The sequence below is a fragment of the Anthonomus grandis genome, chromosome 22, assembly GCF_022605725.1.
Source record: "Anthonomus grandis grandis chromosome 22, icAntGran1.3, whole genome shotgun sequence".
NCBI lineage: Eukaryota > Metazoa > Arthropoda > Insecta > Coleoptera > Curculionidae > Anthonomus > Anthonomus grandis.
Window position 1 is genome coordinate 12,214,032 of NC_065567.1, and position 19,489 is coordinate 12,233,520.

The window sequence follows — 19,489 nt, forward strand, 5'->3', positions numbered from 1 at the left end:
ATAGATAAACTTGGTATCTAATCAAAATTCATATAATCTTCTAATTGAACTGGCTTACTTACCAAATAAAATTGGTTCAATTATCTAGTATAAAGATTAAAGCAAATAATTACAAGTTATGTTATTAAAGCAAACAATTACATGTTTTTAAGCATTTATCAAAAATTAACATTTTAAAATTATATGTTGAAAGTAAAAGTACAAAATCAGTGAATGTATTAATTAAGGGACCATATTAACATAAAGTTAGGTCTGGGTTGGAGTGGGAACCACATTTTGATAATACCCAACAATATTCTATGAAACCCTGAGCCCAACAGCCCCATTGCAGATTAAAAAAGGTCCCTTTTTGGACAGTTCATTGAGGTCCAGTCTATGGTTGAAACATAGTTCTTTGGGAATCTTATAAAACTTAGTTAGGTCTCTGTCACCTCTGCTACCACAATTTACAACACAACAAGTCCTTGACATTTCCCTCGCCAAAATAAAACAATCGCATGAAATACTGTCAAAACCAAATTAAAACCAAAATAAACTCCTTACGCTGTCAACTTTTGAAAATGACTTGATATTTCTAATAAAAAAGCAAATAAAGATAAAATTTAAAAAAAGCACACATAATAGAAATTTTCGTTGCCGTGGCATGGGCGGCCATATTGAATTTATTTTGATAGAATGCGGATTTGCCCAATACAGGATTTTCGTTAGTGGTAAAACTGTTTTGTGATTTAAAACTATTGAGGTTAAGATTATCGTGATATAAACTTGAATATGTATGTTTTTGTTAGAAATGGGAGTTATCATTGGATTAGGTAATTAAGTTTAAGTGGAAATGAAACAATTTTTTATCAACGAATTCAATGAAAAAACCACTGTCACCAGATTGTGAATAGTCTTGGTTCTTAAAGGGGTTTTTGTCATGAAGAGTGCTCTAAGGGTTTGGCACTGCAGCATTAAATTTGGATGATGATGCTGAATTAAGAATGAAATACTAGAGAAGAAAATTTGAAGACTTTTGAAAAAATTGAAAAAATTTAGACTCCACGTTCAATTTATTATTTAGTAAGGAACCTTTAAGTACATAAAATTGGTTAAGGACATTTTAGAATTATATATAGCTAGTACATTTTTTCATAACATATATACATTTTTTCCAAATTTAATAAAAATTGAGTATAAGTGAAACATAATCGCTGATTGAAAATAAATAGGATAGAAAGAGCTAGACATATTAGCAGTATGAGAATTAATATAAGGTACTTGAGGGGAATAAGGCCTAGCTAAGAAAAAAATTGAATAAAGTTTAATTTAGTTTAATAACGCAAATCGGCCTTATTATCCGATGGAGGTTTAATAAAGCCTATACATAAAAATGGCATAACTCGTTAATTGGGCGAAGTTTAGCAGCCATCGGGACACTCAAAATCATCCATGTCATTAACTGTTAAGCCAACACATTCCTCATGGTATCATTTCAGACATTTGCTGCACTGCCTCATATCGGCCTGCCTGTCTTCCTCACATCCATGGCAATACCATTCGGTACTTAACTTTTCCCTGGAGCTTTCAATATCTTTATTCAATTTGGCACGACTTTTGTTCTCCTCGGTAAAAAGATCTCTAGTGACTGGAGTGACTTTTTTTCGATTTTTTTTAGTTTTTTCATTAGTTCTTACTGGTGTGGGCAAAAGCTCATTAAAAGAAGTAACTTTTGTTGTTCGTCTCTTTAATTCAGCAAGAGGGATATGGTCATTAGTCGAATCCGAGTCAGAAGAGTAAACATTGGAATAGGAAAATTTGCCAGACTTGTTGGATGCCATTCCAGACGGACCAGGTTAAGGAGATTCAGGTGGACGCCTATTTTCTTTGTTGGTATCATCCGGTGCCGGTACGTCTGAGAGAATTGAAGGAGCAAATGCTGTTTCTGGAATTGCCTCGGGATTTAATGGAAACAGACCAGTAGCCTTAAAACCGTTTATAATGTTACTATGTGTCATGCATTTAGACCAAACATTTGAAAGTATTATGTTAAAACGTGATTTGGTCAGCTTTTTGTTAGGATTCTGATCCAAGAATAATAATACCTCATTATCCCAATGATGCTCAAATGAACGATATACAGATTTGTCGAGGGGTTGAAGCTCATGTGTTGTATTCGATGGCAAACAGTAGAGATCTATATCAAGTGAGTCTCCAATATCAACAATTGACAAATCAAGATGACAAGCTGCACCATCAAAAACTAAGAGGCACCTTCCTGGACTTTTGTATCGGGCTAAGTGTTGAGGAATTCTTTAAAAAGTTGGTTAGTCGTGTAGCCTTTACTTGATTTTTCCATTAGAGTTCCTGGTGGCAAATTATCATGTAATTCTGGCTTTAGCCTCTTTCCTTTAAAAATAATCATAGGAGGTATTGGTATTCCAAGGGCATTGACACATCCTGCAATTGTCACACTCTCCGCATGTTCTGACAATTGAAAGTGAACACGTTTTACCCCTTTCTTAGCTAAAACGGTTGGCTGGTGGTGAATAGTCAAGCGGCATCCTTTTTCATCCATATTATAAAGTCTTTTAGGGTGATTAATTATATCAAGATCATCATACATTTTGTCTATTTTTAAAAAATGATCATCAACTATAAATTTATTAAGTTTTTGTGCCCTAGCTGGATTCATAAACTGTGCTTTTCTTTTAGAAATTCCAGGATTTCTCTTCATAAAAGCCTTTAGCCTGTCTTTACTAGCAAGTTTTGAAATTGTATTAAATTGATGAGCAATTTTATTATCTTTGCATAATCTGAATACCAATCGACGAAGGATTCGTGGAGTCACAGGTAGACCTATTTCACTAAATCTTTAACGAGATTATTCTTTTAACGAGATCAGCTTCTTGTTCTTCTTTTAAAATAGATTTACGACCTAGTCTTTTTATTAGGATTCCATTCTGAACATGATTTCTAATGCTTCTTCTGGGAATATTAAACCTTGCCGTAGCCCCATATGTACTCAGAGTACCGCGTTAAACAGATCGAACTGCTAATATCAAATCCTCCTCGCACCAAGGTGCCCTTTTAGGAGGCATGATGTTAAAAATCACTGAAAATAAAACGAGAATAGTTTAGAAGTTTAATAATATGTTAATAAAAACATTAATTTGTCATGAGGATAATAAGGCCTACATGGAGGGTAATAAGGCTTATAGCTTATTTTTATAGGCCTTATTACCCATCCAAGACGAAATATTATGTAAATTTATTTAAATTATGTCGGCTAAATTTAATCTAATAAACTATTGAAATCACAAAATATAAAGCCTAACGAAAATATCTGCAGTTATAAATTAAAAATACAATTATAAATACTAAAAATACTTACGTTTTTTGTTCGGTGTATCCTTATAATATCACACGCGGCGACCCGTCAACACAAGTTGTTGGAACTTACTGACGCCCGAAAGCGATAAACGCGGGTAGTCCGTTCGAATGTCGTTTGTAAATGGACCAATAGCAAACGCGGACCCAACGCAATCGATTTGCGATTAATTTAAAGCGGTTTTTTTGAATATAGGCCTTATTACCCGACAGGCCTTATTACCTGCAGGTACCTTATACAAAAATATATCTGACAATTTTGATTTAAGAAGAGCTGCAGCTGCTTTTTTTCTCAATATGGATAGCACGGAGGTAGTGCTTAATTATTAAGCAAAGCTGGTAAATTTAATACTAAACTCTTATAAGAGGCTTGCACGAATTTTGTGGCAGAAAATACCGTTCTAAAAACAAAGTTGAAAAAAAGTACAAAATTGCGGGTTAAAACTTCATATGCGTGAAACACAATAAATGAAAATGTATACACTATAAAAGCGTTTACAGCAATTATCGTGTAGTGGTCGCTGTAAAAATAAAAAAGCATCGGAGAGTAAAGTTAATAGAACGGCTATTAAGTGATTTGATGTCGGAGGCAAGCACAAAATGATAACAAAAAAATTTGTCAGTCGTAAATAGAAAATTATCATTGACTTGTTCGCGATAAGTTTGAAAAGCAATTAAATAAAAACAGTTATTAAAGGGCGAAATTTCTTCTTTAGTATTACATTCGGATAATATATGATAAATTAAATGGAAGTATTTTTATGTATATGTTTGCTTTAATTTTTTTTAAAGCTAGTAAAATATTTTAAATTTAAAATAAATTCAAAAGAATAAAAATTATATAATTCAGTACATTCCAAATAACGATTGATTATAAGCCATATCGAACCTAGTATTAATAGTTATATTTGCATATTTCTCATAATATCCTATTAAAAGTAAAAATCCTAAGATTATTACTAAAGATTGTCTTGCGTTTAGTATTTGTTGAGATAGGCTGATTTCAATGCTAGATAACGAAAATATTTGTTTAAGGTTTCTATTACTAATATGAACCTACATAAAATCAATGAAAATTATGGCCATCACATCTGGCCTCTAGAGTTCATTTCCTTTGTTTTTACCATGGTGTCAGTCCACCTTAAAAAATAAGGAAATCTGTGAGAAAATTATTACAACACTTGTACACAGTTAAAATACGTAGTATACTTTAAATCTTTTATAAAAAGTGAATTAACAATATATACGTTTAAACTGTTAATAAGGGCAAGGGATCTAATGATCAATGATATTTTAAGAAAGCTTCAGACTAAAATTATTAGTAAGCTTTCCACTTACTCCTAGACCTGATTTTTTTTTTAAATAAAACTTTAAAACAAAAATTACTGAATACCTAAATCATAATCAGGTAACCAAAATAATTATAAAAAATTTAAGTTTAGTAATTAATTTTATAAACTAAAAATCATAGGTTTAGTCATTAGGTATTATATTTAATTGAATATACAGGTTGGTAAATCGATCATCACGCATAGATATGCGCTTAAGGGTGAAATATCGACACACACGTATGCATTTCGTGCGCTCTGCTACTCTTTACTTACTGTCTAACTTTGATGGAGGTAACAAATAATAGTAAACGGTATTACTTACAATAAAATGTTGCAAAATATTCCGGAAATGTTCAGGTATTTCTATAATATTTTTCTGATGCAGGCATTAGATACATCAGTCTACATTCCACATAGAATGGTAATCCCAAAAGTGGGAGTCAAAAATGTTCACTCGAAACTCCTCTAAATTTGATGGTTTACTATTTTTCGGTTTGTAAATGATCTCCTTAAGATAACTCCAAGAATAGCAGTTATTTGGGGAGAAATCTGTAGATCTAGGATGAGACTTAATATCGCCAGTTCAACTAATAAGACGGTTAGAACAAGTATTTATTGAAAATTAAGGTATATTATGAGCAGGATAACCGTCATGTTGAAAATAGACCGATCACAGAACTTCATATGGGAGGTTTTGAATAAAAGGAAGAACTTGATTTTGCAGCGACTCAAGGTATTTTTGGACGTTTTAACTATATTAAATAGAAAATGGCCGTATAATATTCCGATCCAAAATACCAGCCCAAACATTTATTTTTTTGGGGATACTGAGTAAGAAATACAAAACTTGTGCTCATTTTTGCGAGAGCAACATCCAACAACGGAAGTATTGTGTTTTTTTTTTCAAAAAAACACAACAAAAACTTAATTTTTATTTGCTGTTTCTATTGTGGTTTCATAAAATTGCAATCTTCGCCACTGGTCTTAAAGAAATATCGCCTGAGTTTTGAAATATTTAAAATGTTTACGCCTATGTTTTTTTCAAATACTGGTAACAGTTTTATGGTACTCTGCTCATCTCGAACACTTCTAATTGATATCGTGTTTCCAACTTTCATCCACTTCTAGGGAACTACAAGCTTCTGGACAATTTCGATAGCAAATTGCACTTAATTGTAGCATTTATGACAACCTTGAACGAAAGGATGTCTTAAAATTCGAAATCATATTTAAAATTGCTTTATCGCAAGGAATCGGTCTATTTTCAAATATAATTGACAACCAATTTGTCCATTATGTTGGCGAATTGTCTCCATAAAACCATTTTATAATTTTAACTCTTTTAGACGGAGTCTAAACAATAAATTGAAAGAAAATAGCGCTTTAAAATTTCAGAGTGCAGTCACACAGTAAAATTATAATTGTTAGTTTATAAAAAAGAAAAAACAAATACCTATTAGATGACCGGAGGTGACCGCTCATCGATCAGAGGAAGCAGTGTTGCTATTATTATGGACAATGCGTAATCTTCAACTCCCCAACCTGTATAGTCAGTGAGAAATAACCGTATAATATGTATTCGGGAAATTAAATATAATAAATATCCTTTAATCTAGTCTAATAATTTATTTTAATTTTAAATAAACGGAACTGTAAACGCAAAACCAAATAAGGTATTTCATTTAAATATATTCGTTGAAAATAAATACTGTCATATATTTGCCAGTTAAATGCTATAATTAGTTTAAATATTTATAGTACTAGGCGGATATAGGTGGAATACCTGTGAATGCGAAGTCAATAAAAAAATAGGAAGAAATAGCTAATATAGTTATCATAAGTAGCAAATCTTAAAAGTTTACCTATGCTTGACTGCGAAGTTAACCTAGGCTGCCTTGGCTCAAGTTTTAAAGATTCCGCATATAACTCATCATCTGTCATCATACTGGAAGTATCAAGCAAGTAGTTGGATACTCTTGTAACTAAGTCAATCCGGTATGAAGACTGTTGAAATTGTCGAATTTCCCGGATGATATGGGCAATCTATAAAAATAAAATAATGAATTTCAGTAACAAGAAAAATAGTCTGATCATTTATAATATCATTTACCATTCTCATTTTTGAAAAGTTCAAAAGATCATTATCGATAAAATTAGGAGTACCCTCTTCGATAAGAGAAAGATCAGTGAGGTAAACTCCTAAGTATGGTATACATGGAGGGTCACATTTATGTAAAGCCTCCCGCAAAGACCTAAATCTGCAATCTGAAGATACCAGCTTTTGATGACTTTCTATTGATTTTTTTGCCTTAAATAATTGTAGGTATTAAAAGAAGATTAATTATTACTAGTCGTATTGACTTACGGTCTTTGATACTTTATCCCAAGTAGACTTTAATCGAAAAACTGCAGCATTAGTAAACGCGGAGCAGATTTGTAAAATACCATTAAAATTGTGAAGGCATTTAACGATATCAGCTACAGCAGCCCATTTCTCAATCGTCTCAGCACGTTCAGTTATATCTGTTTTTCTAATAATTTCCGTGGCTATAATGCGTGAAACATCATTAAACCTTTTGGTCATCATTACTATATGTGGCGCTTTTTCTTCTTTATCTGGTTTCATCCATGCAACTCCCATTAGTTCTCTAAAACACGAATAGATTTTTTTTAATTTATAAGGACAGAAAGAAAGCAAAAAGAAAAAACGTTTATTTGCCACAGATTACAATATTTTACATAATTTTATTTAATAAAAGATACAAATAGGACTGCATTTTGATTATAAGAAAACCGTTCCAAAATTTGACAAAGTCAAATTCAAGTGTTTCATTTGCCCATATATAAATTTATAAAATACAGTTAAATAAACCTAATTAAAATGTTGACAAAAAGGATTAATTCTCGATTATAAAAACCGGTAATCTATTGGTGCAGACGAAATAACCCTTAAAAATAATTTGTTTATATAAATTAAATCAAAAGGAAACAAATACTAATAATAAAGTAAGTAAAAAGAGTAAATAGAATTTCAACTAATGGCAAATAAGAATGATTTTTTTGTTTTTTTCTATAGATATTTACCCTATTTTGTACGCGATGTTAACCTATTCTTTATTCAACTAGCAATTGTGATTATTTTTTTTTAGAAAATATGTTTAAAGATGCTGGATATAATAATATACTATATTTTAACCCCGTAAAAATTAATAGAGCGCTGAAATGATGCAGTTCCTTGGCGTGTCACAACATATCATTGTTTCGTGTCATTTTTTCATGCTCAAAATCCAAAAATTCATTTCGTAAGTTTGCCGGTTGGCCTTACTTTATTCATGGATTCAAAAGAGAGAGAATTATCAAATACCTGCATTTTTTGCGTCTAGAATAATTAGAATTGGACTGTTATTCATATGAATTTAACATTCTGCCTTAAATTATGATTCGAACACATCAAAAGAATTTTAGATTTTTCAAAATTTAATTTGAGATTAAATTGAGATATATTAATTAAATCGAACTAAAACGTTAAAATGAATTATTATTAATATCTTCAATAGAAACAGTAATATATAGTTGTGAGTCGTCAGCATACTACTGCAATATCGAATTTTTACAGCTTTATACATGTCTGCCACGTAGAGTAAAAAAAGTAACGGTGACAGTATAGAACCTGTTGTTGGACTATCATAACACAACTTTTACGATTATATAGATATTCTTTAAAGAAGTTATTACCACATTCACAGATTCTAAGATATCTTAGTTTAGCCAACAACATTTCGTGATTAAGTGTGTCGAAAGCTTTACTAAAGTCGATCAAGGTCACACATATCGCTTGATTTTGCTCTTCATTCACTCTTACGTCATCTAAAATTTTAAATAAGCGATAGTGGTAAAACATCTAGCTTAATATTTTTGGACTATAGTAAAGCATTCGATACCCTAAAACACCGGCGTGCAAAATTACATTATTACGGATTTTCTGACGGGGCATTAGAGTTTTCAGAAACTTCTGTGATTAAAGGAGTGCCTTAGGGATCCATACTAATTCCGTTATTGTTTTTGATCCATTAATACCTAGCGTCCCTTATAAGGGACCAGCAAATTCCTTGCGATAAAAAAAAGTGGGGATACATCGAGCACTTAGAGTTGCAAAGCGTATTTAGCAGACTTGATTCGACGTGTCAGGTGTTTTTGTTTTCTATTTCTCGCAAAATTATTTATGTGTTATTGAAAATGGATCCCTCCATGTACTCTACTAGGGGTCAAGGGTAAGTTTTATTTTATGTATGTGTAAATAAACATTTTCCGCATTGATTACTAATTGAATCTTTATAAATAATGTTCAAAGAAAATAGTAAAGGTCATCGAACCCCTGATTTTGTAACCGCGTGTAAAATACGTTACTACACATGTTGTGTCCCTTATAAGGGACGCTAAGCGCTATGTCTCCTTTATTGCAGATTGACCTTAGCTCAACTAATGACTGTTAAGTTATTGCTAAGGGTTGTTAAGGGCTGTTTAGAGGAGGATGACGACTTGCCGGAATCTAACATCTATATTTTACCTCCAGATGATGGAAATGAGATCGAAGTTGATAGCGACGAATCTGACGACGAGGATGCAGCAAATATAAATCACCTACCTCGCGGAATCCTATCTCAGGAATGTGAAATAGCTTACGTAAATGACTCTGACGATTCTGACCCTGAAGATTTACCGCCCTTATCCCTTTAGAAAAACCTAAAAGGCAATAACAATACAAAGCAACAAACAGAGTACGCGAACCAAAAATCAAGATGGCGGGAGCCTGATCCTGATACTGGCCGAGTAAATAATAGTGACCTTATGATTGTCTGTAGCGCTAGTGAACCCTCACAGGATGCAAAAAATGCAATAACCCCGGTTGATTTTTTCAAATTGTTTGTCAAGAAACAAAAGTTCAATGAAGAACTTTTGACGTTGATTATTACGGAAAGTAATAGGTATGCACGGCAGAAAAATGTAGAACTAAATTTTACTCTGGACGAACTGCATGTGGTACTAGGAGCGTTTTTTTTATCGGGATATGGAAAATATCCAAACAGAAGACTCTATTGGTCGAGTGAAAAAGATATCCCAAAAATATTACAAAACAGCATGCGTCGAAATCTGTTTGAGACTCTACTAAAGTATATTCACTTTAATGACAATTCAAATATACCCCAAGATGACAGGCTTTATAAATTGAGACCCTTGATAGATGATCTAAACCTGAATTTTAGAACACACAATAGCTTTGATGAGCATTTATTTATTGACGAGAGCATGGTGCCATATTATGGAAAACATTATGCCAAGCAATACATTCGGGGTAAGCCCATAAGATTTGGCTACAAAAATTGGGCTATTTGTTCGAGTAGCGGATACATGTATGGTTTTGAGATTTATACCGGAAAAAATCAAAACAAAGAAAAAGAAAAGAAATTTGGTTTGGGTGGAGATGTAATATTTTACTATCTTTACTAGAGCAAGTCGAATTACCTTCAGGTAAGGGTTATAAAATTTTTATGGATAATTGATTCTCTTTGACTATTTATCGAAAAACAATTATTGTGCCACAGGCACAATAAGAGATAATCGTTTAGAGAAATGTCCGGTACAAACTAAGATGAAATGGAATAATCAGCAAAGGGGAAGCTATAAGTATTATCGAAATGACACCAGCATGCTCGTACAATGGAAAGATAATAAAGTTGTTTCTGTTGCATCCAATTTTGAAACCACTGAAGTAACTAACACACGTCACGCGATCTAAGAAGACCGTTCCTCAGCCGAAAATTGTAGCCAACTATAATAAATATATGGGTGGTGTGGACAAATTAGATAGTCTTGTTGCGGCTTATAGATCAAGATTTCGACAAAGAAAATGGTATTGGCCACTAGTCTTATATTTATTAGATGTATCTGTTGTGAATGCTTGGTTGCTTATGCGAAAATTGAAAACAAATCATCCTGACTCCGTTAGTTTATTGGCGTTTCGACAATACATATCGCTAAGTTTTTTGAAAAGTTTTGGTACTAAACCCCTGCAAGGAAAAACCAGAGTGCCTCGACCATTACATGACGTACGATTCAATAATATTGGGCATCTGATAGGCTACAATGAAATCGACCGCCGATGTGCCCTATGTGGAAAAAAAAAGTCAATTCATCTGCGAAAAGTGTAACATTGCATTGCATCCTAAAATTAGTTTCAAACTTTACCATGATAACTAAAATATAATGTAATTATATACAAAACATAATAAACATGTTATTTTACTTTAACTATTTTTTTCCTTTTGCCCAGCGTCCCTCTAAAGGGACGCCCTAAAACAAAGGCTCTAGTGAATTAAAACTTAAAAAACATTTTTTTATGTTTATTAGCCCCATAATAAGGTATTTTTTCTAATTATAATTTAAAAATAAAACATAAACTAACTTTGGGTACTTATGGGTTAATATATACATTTAATATGGATAGGTGTATAAGAAATTGTGATATACAAAGGTATGCACACGATACATAATTGCATATAAGCTTTAATAAAAATAAAATCAATGACACTGCTATAATTATAAACGAATTTATCGAATCTAGACTTAGCTCGATAAAAAATGTTATGAATAAGAGTTATTTTTCATCATAGTTTAAAGTTTAAAACCCATGTAAGCAAAGTTGTGCAAAGGTGAATTATTTTACTTAAAAACTCTATAAAAATAAAGGCATATTAATTATTAAGCTTAAAGAACAACTTTCTGAGTCATTGGTTCTTTCCCAGTGTTCGTACGCAAAGATTTTGTATGTTCCCTGCTTGGACGTCCAGTCTAAAGCTAGGCTACAAAGAATACCAAAAACTCTTTTTCATATGTTATCCCCAAATTATTTAATAGTGAGATGCAAAATGTTTGTGTCAACTTATTCTGTAACTTATTAAAGTTAAAATTTAAAAATTATTTACTGTGAAAATATTAATGTAAGGTAATTGTATATCTATATTTTTGTATTTAACTGTGTACATTTTGATGAACCAGGGCATAAATGCAAATTCAAGCGCAAAACGTATATTTCCTTAGTTAGCATTTGGTTTAAAGATTCAGGAATTTATTTTAGATATTTTAAAGCTTATATATAGATGATTTGTGTTTAATTTTCTTTTTGCATGATCAGTTAAGCAAACAGCTAGGCTGCACTTCGCCGAGTAAAAAAGACGCATTTATTTATTTAAGATAACGCGCTAAAGGTCTTTCTAGGTCCTGACTGGCAATCGGGAATTAAATTATAAGCTTCATTAGAAATCTGGTTATAAATATGAATTTCAAATACTTTGGACAGTGCAGGCAATATACCAATTGGTCTTAAATCCTTGTATTCTTTAGGTACTGGGTTTTTGCAGGTTTGATTATTGATTTTTCCCATAAATTTGGATATTCTTGCTTAAGTTTGCACTCAATAATTATATGTAATAACTGCTTTAAGGAAAATCGAGAACAAAGAATAATGTCCTTAATTGAGATACCATCAATTCCCACTGCATTGGATTCCATTGAAGAGATTAATTTCGTTAAATTAGAATATTCAAGAAGCTGCAATGTTAACACTACGAAAGTAATTTTTTCTTTAATGACGGCGTATTTTGCGTAATTTCTTTGTTTTCTATAATATTGCAAATGCGCTGGAGATTTAGTTTTTATATCTTTTTTATGCGCACGGTCCCCAGTCATATTAAAATTTTTATATTTTATGTTATCCAAGGACAAAACGGGTTTACTTTGATTTTTTTTAAATTTTAATAGGTGCACCCCTATTTAGGTTTGTCAAAATTTTTTTGTTAAAAAATTAAAATTTTTTATTAATATCAGTCATCTCGTGCGAGCGAAAATTATCGATGTTTATAATTATTTATAAAAAGGGTTTGTTACTTACTCAGGGCCAATCTGAATAAATATTTGGTGATCTAAGTATGTTAGTTGTTCAGCAATTTCCAAAGCGGATAAACTGTAGATATTTTCTTTATTCGGTATCTAGAAAAAAAAGTTATTTTTTTTATATTTGGTGGAAATTCAACTAACCAAAGGCGGACTAAGAAGCTTAACCAGATCTACCACTGGTTTATCATCCTCATCCCGTTTATCTAAAAGAATAATTAATTGAGCAGCTGATTTATGTTCTGCCGAAGTCAGATTAGGATTGCATCGAATGTCTTCCAAAAATTCTCTTGTCTGACGCTTCAGCTCGCTGTCTTCTTTAAAATCTTTTCCTTGTTTGGAAATCCAGTGTCTGGAACACACATATTTATTATTTATAAAAGATGCTTTGCATTTTTAGTAATTAATGAGTTTAAGTTCACTCTATACCTTAAAACATTTAAAACTCTCATAGTAGCGGCAGTTGATATAATATGCTCTAAGGTTTTAGTTTTGTGGGGCTTATTACAAGGTTGTGGCGGTTGATATTGTAGAGAAATTGGGTTATCTGCAGCACATGTCGCTATAGCGAATGCTGTACTGGCATATGAAGAACTACTTCTCCGTTTAGCCCTTTTTATTCCGCTAATTATAACTCCTGGCTTACTCATACAAGATGAAGCTGAGTCAACCTGAAAACTGGTTCTTGCTGCCGGAGTCATTTTTGAAAAAATGGGCTCATCGCGATTTCCTTCTTTTTGAGAACGTTGATAAAATGTCTGGAAGAACTGCAAAAAACATAAAATCTCACAAAATAATATTCTAAATAGGTAACATAATCAAAATGCTTTCAGTTTCCAATTCTATACAAATGTGATATGTGCAATAGATATGTATATAAAAACTTACTAACTTAAAAATAGTTTTTCATCTTAGAATAATTAAATATTTTAATTTTTTTTATTATCTTGGAAAACAAATTTATTGTATACAAGTAACACATTTGACACTTTGCTTAAAAAATGTTCCTCTACGAAAAATCAAAACAAAATATATACTATTCACAACACTAAGTAAAGAATGCTTGTAGAACTCTTTTGATCTAATGTTGTATTTTTATTATTTTTTCATAATTAAATATTAATTTGTATCAATAAAAAATTTAAACAATACATATTGATACAATTTTTAACATATTTTTTTTTAATTAAAAGGTAATAACAATAAAAATATATAACATTGCACAACCGTAATATTCAAAACATTGGGGAATCTGTATTCTTTTAAATTAACTATGCTTACCCCTAAGATAACTTGTGTAGAAGCTTGAACCGAAGCAATTGAAGACCTGGCAACATCATCAGGTTTCATCACTGGTTCATTACCATCCCCATCTATTACTTTTTCTTCATTTTCACTTTCGATCGAAGTACTTTTTTCTTTGTCTAATGTCCACTGTTTTCTTTTAGGACGTGGTGAAGTTATTTGCCGATATATGTTTTTCCTGTGACGATCGCTTTCTCTTCTTCTTTTTTCCTCTGAAATCTTTCCGTTGTCTACAGAAGATCTTTTGTAATCATCTATTACCCATCTCTTACGCTCTTCTAATATCGGTGATGATGTTCTACGTTCTTCAATAGATATTGAGTTATTTCTTAATAATACTGGTCTAGATAGCCCACTAAGTCTTCGTTCAGTCAACTCAGACTGTTTTCTGTCGCGATCCAATCTAATCCTTTCAGAAATATCTGATTGCCGCCTTCCTACTAAACTTCTATGAAAATCATCAGACAAAAGGGACCTTTTTCTATCTGTTATAATATCTGATTTTCTTCTTAGCTCTTGCGAATCTTGAGATACACTTTCCATTTCTAGATCCGATCTTCTTCGATCCTCTAACTTTTTTCTGTTTTGCCGTTTTTCTTCTAAAAGATCATATCGTCGCCGTTGCTCGATTGTTAGTTTCTGAGTAGGAATTTCTTGCCCACAAGAACGGCATGGGTCGATGCCAATTTCTGTTAAAGTGGGCTCATCTGATATTTCATTAATATCTTCCGTCATACTACCTAAAAACAAAATAAAATATTTTTATTTTTTAAAATATTGTATATTTACAAATATGTCCACCTCGTAATGAAGTACTGGCAGTAACTCGCCCTAAAGTTTGGATTTTTACTCTACTTTCTTCTTCCTCATCCTTCTCCTCCTCTTCAGGTGCTTCTTCATAAGAATCAACTTTAATGAATATTGTTTTAGGTCCGCTTCTCTTTCGTTCTGAAGGGTAAAGCGAAGTGGACGGTCTTCTAGAGGTCTCTCCATCATCCGCTATAGCAAAATAATTGTAGAATCTGACAAATTTAGCTTTGTTGTTAACTGTCAAATGCTTGGCTTGAAAGCACATCGACTTATATTCCAAAACGCATTTTTCATTCCGTTTCAATTTGTTTTTCTTTCTTGAGGGCTTAGATCTGACTCGCAAAGCTAGATTTGTCCGGTTATTGAATTATAGAAAACACCAAACATATTTTTATACTCGTACATAATATTTAGGAGGCAATAGGTGAATATAAACTGTAGTATAATTATTTTAAATCTCTATAACAAATTTTAAGAAATATATATTTGTCTTTAATTGCGCCACCTCCCAAATACCTTACAAATAATATGGAAAAAGGTGCACTTATTTTGATATTGAGTTAAAAATATAAAATTAAATAGCAGTTTGCTAAGAGTTGATATAGCAAATATTCACCGATGAGCTAGATTTATCTATTGTAGAATAATTATCTTAAATAGTTATAAGAAATAAAAATAACAGCACCTTAGTTCACAACAAAACAAAATCATGCAAATAAGTATCTAGCCATAACTTACATTTTGCAAACACCACATTTCTAAATTGCCTCTGATTTTGAAAATCGTAACTTGAAGAACGATCTCTATCACTAGTTTCAGAGCAATATCCAGAAACTGAACTTGCACCACTAGTTCTTCTTAGCGGAATAGGTGTTATGCTATTTCTTCTTCGGTAATCCGCATAAATTTGCAGAGTATTTTTCTCTTCCTGGTAAATATTTGACATATATTCTGGCATCATCATCCGTTCTTTCTCTTTCTCCAAACTTGCATAATAAATTCTTTTCAAAGATGTCAGAACTTGAATTCCAGTTGTAAATATTTTGTACGTTATTAAAAATGTATTCAGGAAATCAATAGAAAGAAAACGCAAGTCTACAAAAAAGAAGTGTAAAAAGCAAATTAGAAAATATTTTTAAGTCTTTATTTTTACCAGTTAGTCTCTCTAATAACCTATCTGGAGTAGCATATTTAATATGGGGAATCTTGCAAGAATTTAACGTTTTCGAAAACTTTATATCAACCTCATCATTAAACAATCTAGGATCATTTTTTATATATTGAGGGAGATTGATTGAACTAGTTTCAGCCATTACAGGTTTGCATATTTCGCTAAATTGAGCATTATCTATGCATCCGGCGATGTCTGAGATCCAAGCGGCTTTATCGCTTACAGTAGGGGCTACAAAATGGATAATAACCTGGGAAAAGAACAATGGATATACAAATTTAAAACAAGAATAAATAATTAGTATTTATTATAAGTAACTTACAGGATTATCAAGCATTGTATTATCTAGCACGAGCTTAAAGTCACGACCTTGGTAATAGGTATTAAAATCTGTAGATATCGATGAACCTGAACTATACGCTTGCTCTAAAATTTAAAAGAAAATATGTTAAAATCGAGTTGCTAAGAAATAAATGAAAAATACGTCGAGTTTACCAAAGCTGGATTCTTCGCTTGGCTCTTCTATTAAAATAGCATCACTCATAGGAAGTTTTCCAATTATAGGAACAAGGTGCAATTTACCATCCTGCTCCCTATAAAATGTATTTAAAATAAAATAATGAAAAATTAAAACCGTCTATTTTGCTCTTACCTAGATGTGATAATGAGATGATAAGTAAAGAGAAAGCACTGCCTTGACACCTCCCTGTGAATTTTTTCTCTGGTATTAAAAGCTTTAAATTTATGCAAATCTCTAAATTTATCCCTTTGCTTATCGGTTCTGATTTGAATAAGGGTTCCTTGTCTGACAAAGATTTGTTTTACGTCCAACAAAATATCGCAACCTTCTACGATCATACGTTCAACCGCTAAGTTTTTTCGAAGATTTTCTGTCTCTGAAACCTATTAATTAAAAATGATTTGAGAATGTTACTAATAAAAATAAGACCTGAATTACCTCGTCGTGCATTTGCTTAGACAATTTTTCCAATTGAACTTGAGCTGCTTCTAAACTTTTTCGTTCGACATGCTCATATGGGGTATGGGCTAAAAGCTCGTGTAGCGTAATGATGTATCTGGGAATCTAAATTCAAGTATCATAACCTTTTTTATAGCATAGTATAATTCTGGATTAACTTTATACCTGATGCATGGGGTAAGTCAGAAAAGTCTCCAGCGACCTTCCAGTGCAAATAGGTTTCGACTCAAGCCGTTTCAAAGTTGCATGGAATAATGGATTTTGTTTACATTCCGTTAAAACTTGTAAAGAATAGTGGTGGTTTCTAACATATTCTTGATAAATGCTAAGCATTGGTAAAAGCATTGAAAATAAATCACCTAAATATAAAACAAACTTTCAATAAAAATATTAAGCATAACATAGTATACCAAACATTTTAATAAGTCGAAAATGTCAATTTCAATAGATCAGCAAACACAATGCTGATCAGTACCATTGCCATCTTTATTTATTTCGTAAATGAAAAAAAAATCTGCGTAAGTGAATTACTGGATTTTTAATTCTAATATATTGAAAATTGCCTGAGGAAGTTTTTATTATATATTTATCGTTAAAGATATGAAGATAAGACTTCATACTAAAAGGCCATTTCAAAATAAGAAGACAAAGACTTCCTCTTTTTGTTTTTATTTTGGTTTCAAGATGGTGCTATTTTACTCAAAGATGTAAAAAATTATTTGAATAGACAAAGAAAAGCACTGTGTCTGTTATCTATATAACATTAGGTTACCTAAAATAAGTGTAGGCCAGTTTTCCAGTCTGGCGGTCAGCCCTTTTAAAAATATTTGGTGAAGAAAAAAAACTGTTTCGGCATTTAAAAATATTGAATTTACATCGTCATGAGTGCACGGTGGCTTCTTAGATGAAGCGGCCATTTTAAAGGGCCTTAAAAAGCATATAACTAAAACTTCCATTTGCTGAATGTATTCCTCCTCAGACTCCACCAATTGAACAACAACATTATTTCTTTTCCTTAAACAATCGGCATGTGGACTTCTTATGTATTGTTCTACAATTTGCTTCCACTTTCTACGACAAAGCCAACCTCGAAAAAAACTCTGCACCTTCTTAAGTTTCGATAATTTTTCTTCATTGCCCTGCAGATCTTCATAAATACAGCAAAGACAATTTGTATCGTCCACGTTCATGCAGGTATGCCCCATGTTTGACACAAAATGAGAAAGTTCGACACGTCGTTGACGTTTTAAAGCAGTTAACTACAAACAAAAACTATCAGGTAAATTTTCTTTTTAGTAAAAGATAATTAAGTATTAAGGCTTTAGTAATATTACTAGTTAGTTTAGTTAATATTCCAGTTTTTTTATGTACATAAATATCAACGAAAAAAACAAAAATTTAAATAGTACTACTCAGGTAGTTCCGCATTAATTAGATTTAGCTAGTTTAAATTTTCTTTAGAAAATCGTCGAATTCCAGTTAAATCTGCGATTTTGGAAGACATCCAAGTTTGAAAAATATGGACGTTTACAAGATTATGTTAAATGTACCTAACTAGGCACCCAACAGTATGTTCGACAATTAGGGGAGGAAAGGGAAATTCGCAAGATTGCTGTATGTAATTTCGCTAGAGTTTGCCTGTAACAGGACATATATTTCTGGAAAATTAGATATTCAGACCCAAACAATTAGGAATATTTTAAAGACTTTTATGATTGGAAAAATCTTTCTAAATGTGTGTTCATTGATTTTTCATTCCCAAATTTATTCAAACCGATTACATACGCAAAAAAAGAAATTATTAATTAAAACTTATTTTTGTGGCAAACATATTTCTATGTGCATTCAAAAATATAAAGCAAATATACGTGATTTATATAACTCTAGGCATTTTCTCAATCAAAAAAATCTGAAAAAAAATTATGCGATTTAACTGTTACAGGAGAAACCTAGTCAACCAATGTTGGTTTAAAAAGCGGGGATAAAATGGATCTATTTTTGGACGGCCGCCACTCGTATTAGTATGCCAATAGAGTCGTAGCCGAGTCATCGGAAATTGCGCGTGACGATACCTTAAGCAAGAACTTGGGAAATGGTTCGTTTTGAGGTTATATTTTATTAAGAGCTGTTTTAAACTAGAATTTTACCCTCCTTTTGTTAGGGACTACTGTTAAGTGTTATTTGTTGTAAAAATCATTACTAACATCGAGTAAAGAGTGGAAAAGATAATAGTTTCGTTTTCTTTCTTCTTGCAACCAAGTCAAAGGCCAAAAGGATGGATAGTTTTTTGTGTGCACGACAAAAACTGGAGAGTATTGTGAGAAAATAGATAGAGTTCAAAAATTCATAGTATTCGCCGTAGACAACCAGCAATAAGCCATAAACTTCCGGCCACTGGACAGTAAAAATGAAATAGAGACGTTTCATTCAAACGGGAATTAAGTAATGAAATAATAAAGTCAAAGGCTCCTCTTGTTCTAAAAAATCACATTCAAGACGAACTTATTTTGCGATTCAATGGAATCATTATACCTAGAAATCAGACTAAATATTTGCGAGATCGTTTACATATAA

The 19,489-nt window shown here is 31.9% G+C and overlaps 1 protein-coding gene across 1 annotated transcript in view; it reads right to left on the reverse strand.

Annotated features, from left to right (window-relative positions):
- Window positions 1-4,285: 4,285 nt before the first annotated feature.
- The window catches only part of LOC126748123 (ras-specific guanine nucleotide-releasing factor 2-like), a 67,870-nt gene continuing 52,666 nt past the window's right edge, over window positions 4,286-19,489 (reverse strand). Inside the window, exons 6-22 of the mRNA XM_050457143.1 lie at window positions 17,688-18,174; window positions 17,081-17,274; window positions 16,895-17,020; window positions 16,589-16,839; window positions 16,519-16,529; window positions 16,259-16,362; window positions 15,919-16,186; window positions 15,504-15,860; window positions 14,772-14,954; window positions 14,217-14,695; window positions 13,080-13,417; window positions 12,795-13,002; window positions 12,649-12,746; window positions 7,066-7,348; window positions 6,811-7,008; window positions 6,563-6,743; window positions 4,286-4,509 (exon numbers count right to left, since the gene is read on the reverse strand). Coding sequence (XP_050313100.1) covers window positions 4,490-4,509; window positions 6,563-6,743; window positions 6,811-7,008; window positions 7,066-7,348; window positions 12,649-12,746; window positions 12,795-13,002; window positions 13,080-13,417; window positions 14,217-14,695; window positions 14,772-14,954; window positions 15,504-15,860; window positions 15,919-16,186; window positions 16,259-16,362; window positions 16,519-16,529; window positions 16,589-16,839; window positions 16,895-17,020; window positions 17,081-17,274; window positions 17,688-18,174 — 3,786 coding nt within the window. The 3' untranslated portion in view covers window positions 4,286-4,489. The remainder of the gene's footprint in view (window positions 4,510-6,562; window positions 6,744-6,810; window positions 7,009-7,065; window positions 7,349-12,648; window positions 12,747-12,794; window positions 13,003-13,079; window positions 13,418-14,216; window positions 14,696-14,771; window positions 14,955-15,503; window positions 15,861-15,918; window positions 16,187-16,258; window positions 16,363-16,518; window positions 16,530-16,588; window positions 16,840-16,894; window positions 17,021-17,080; window positions 17,275-17,687; window positions 18,175-19,489) is intronic.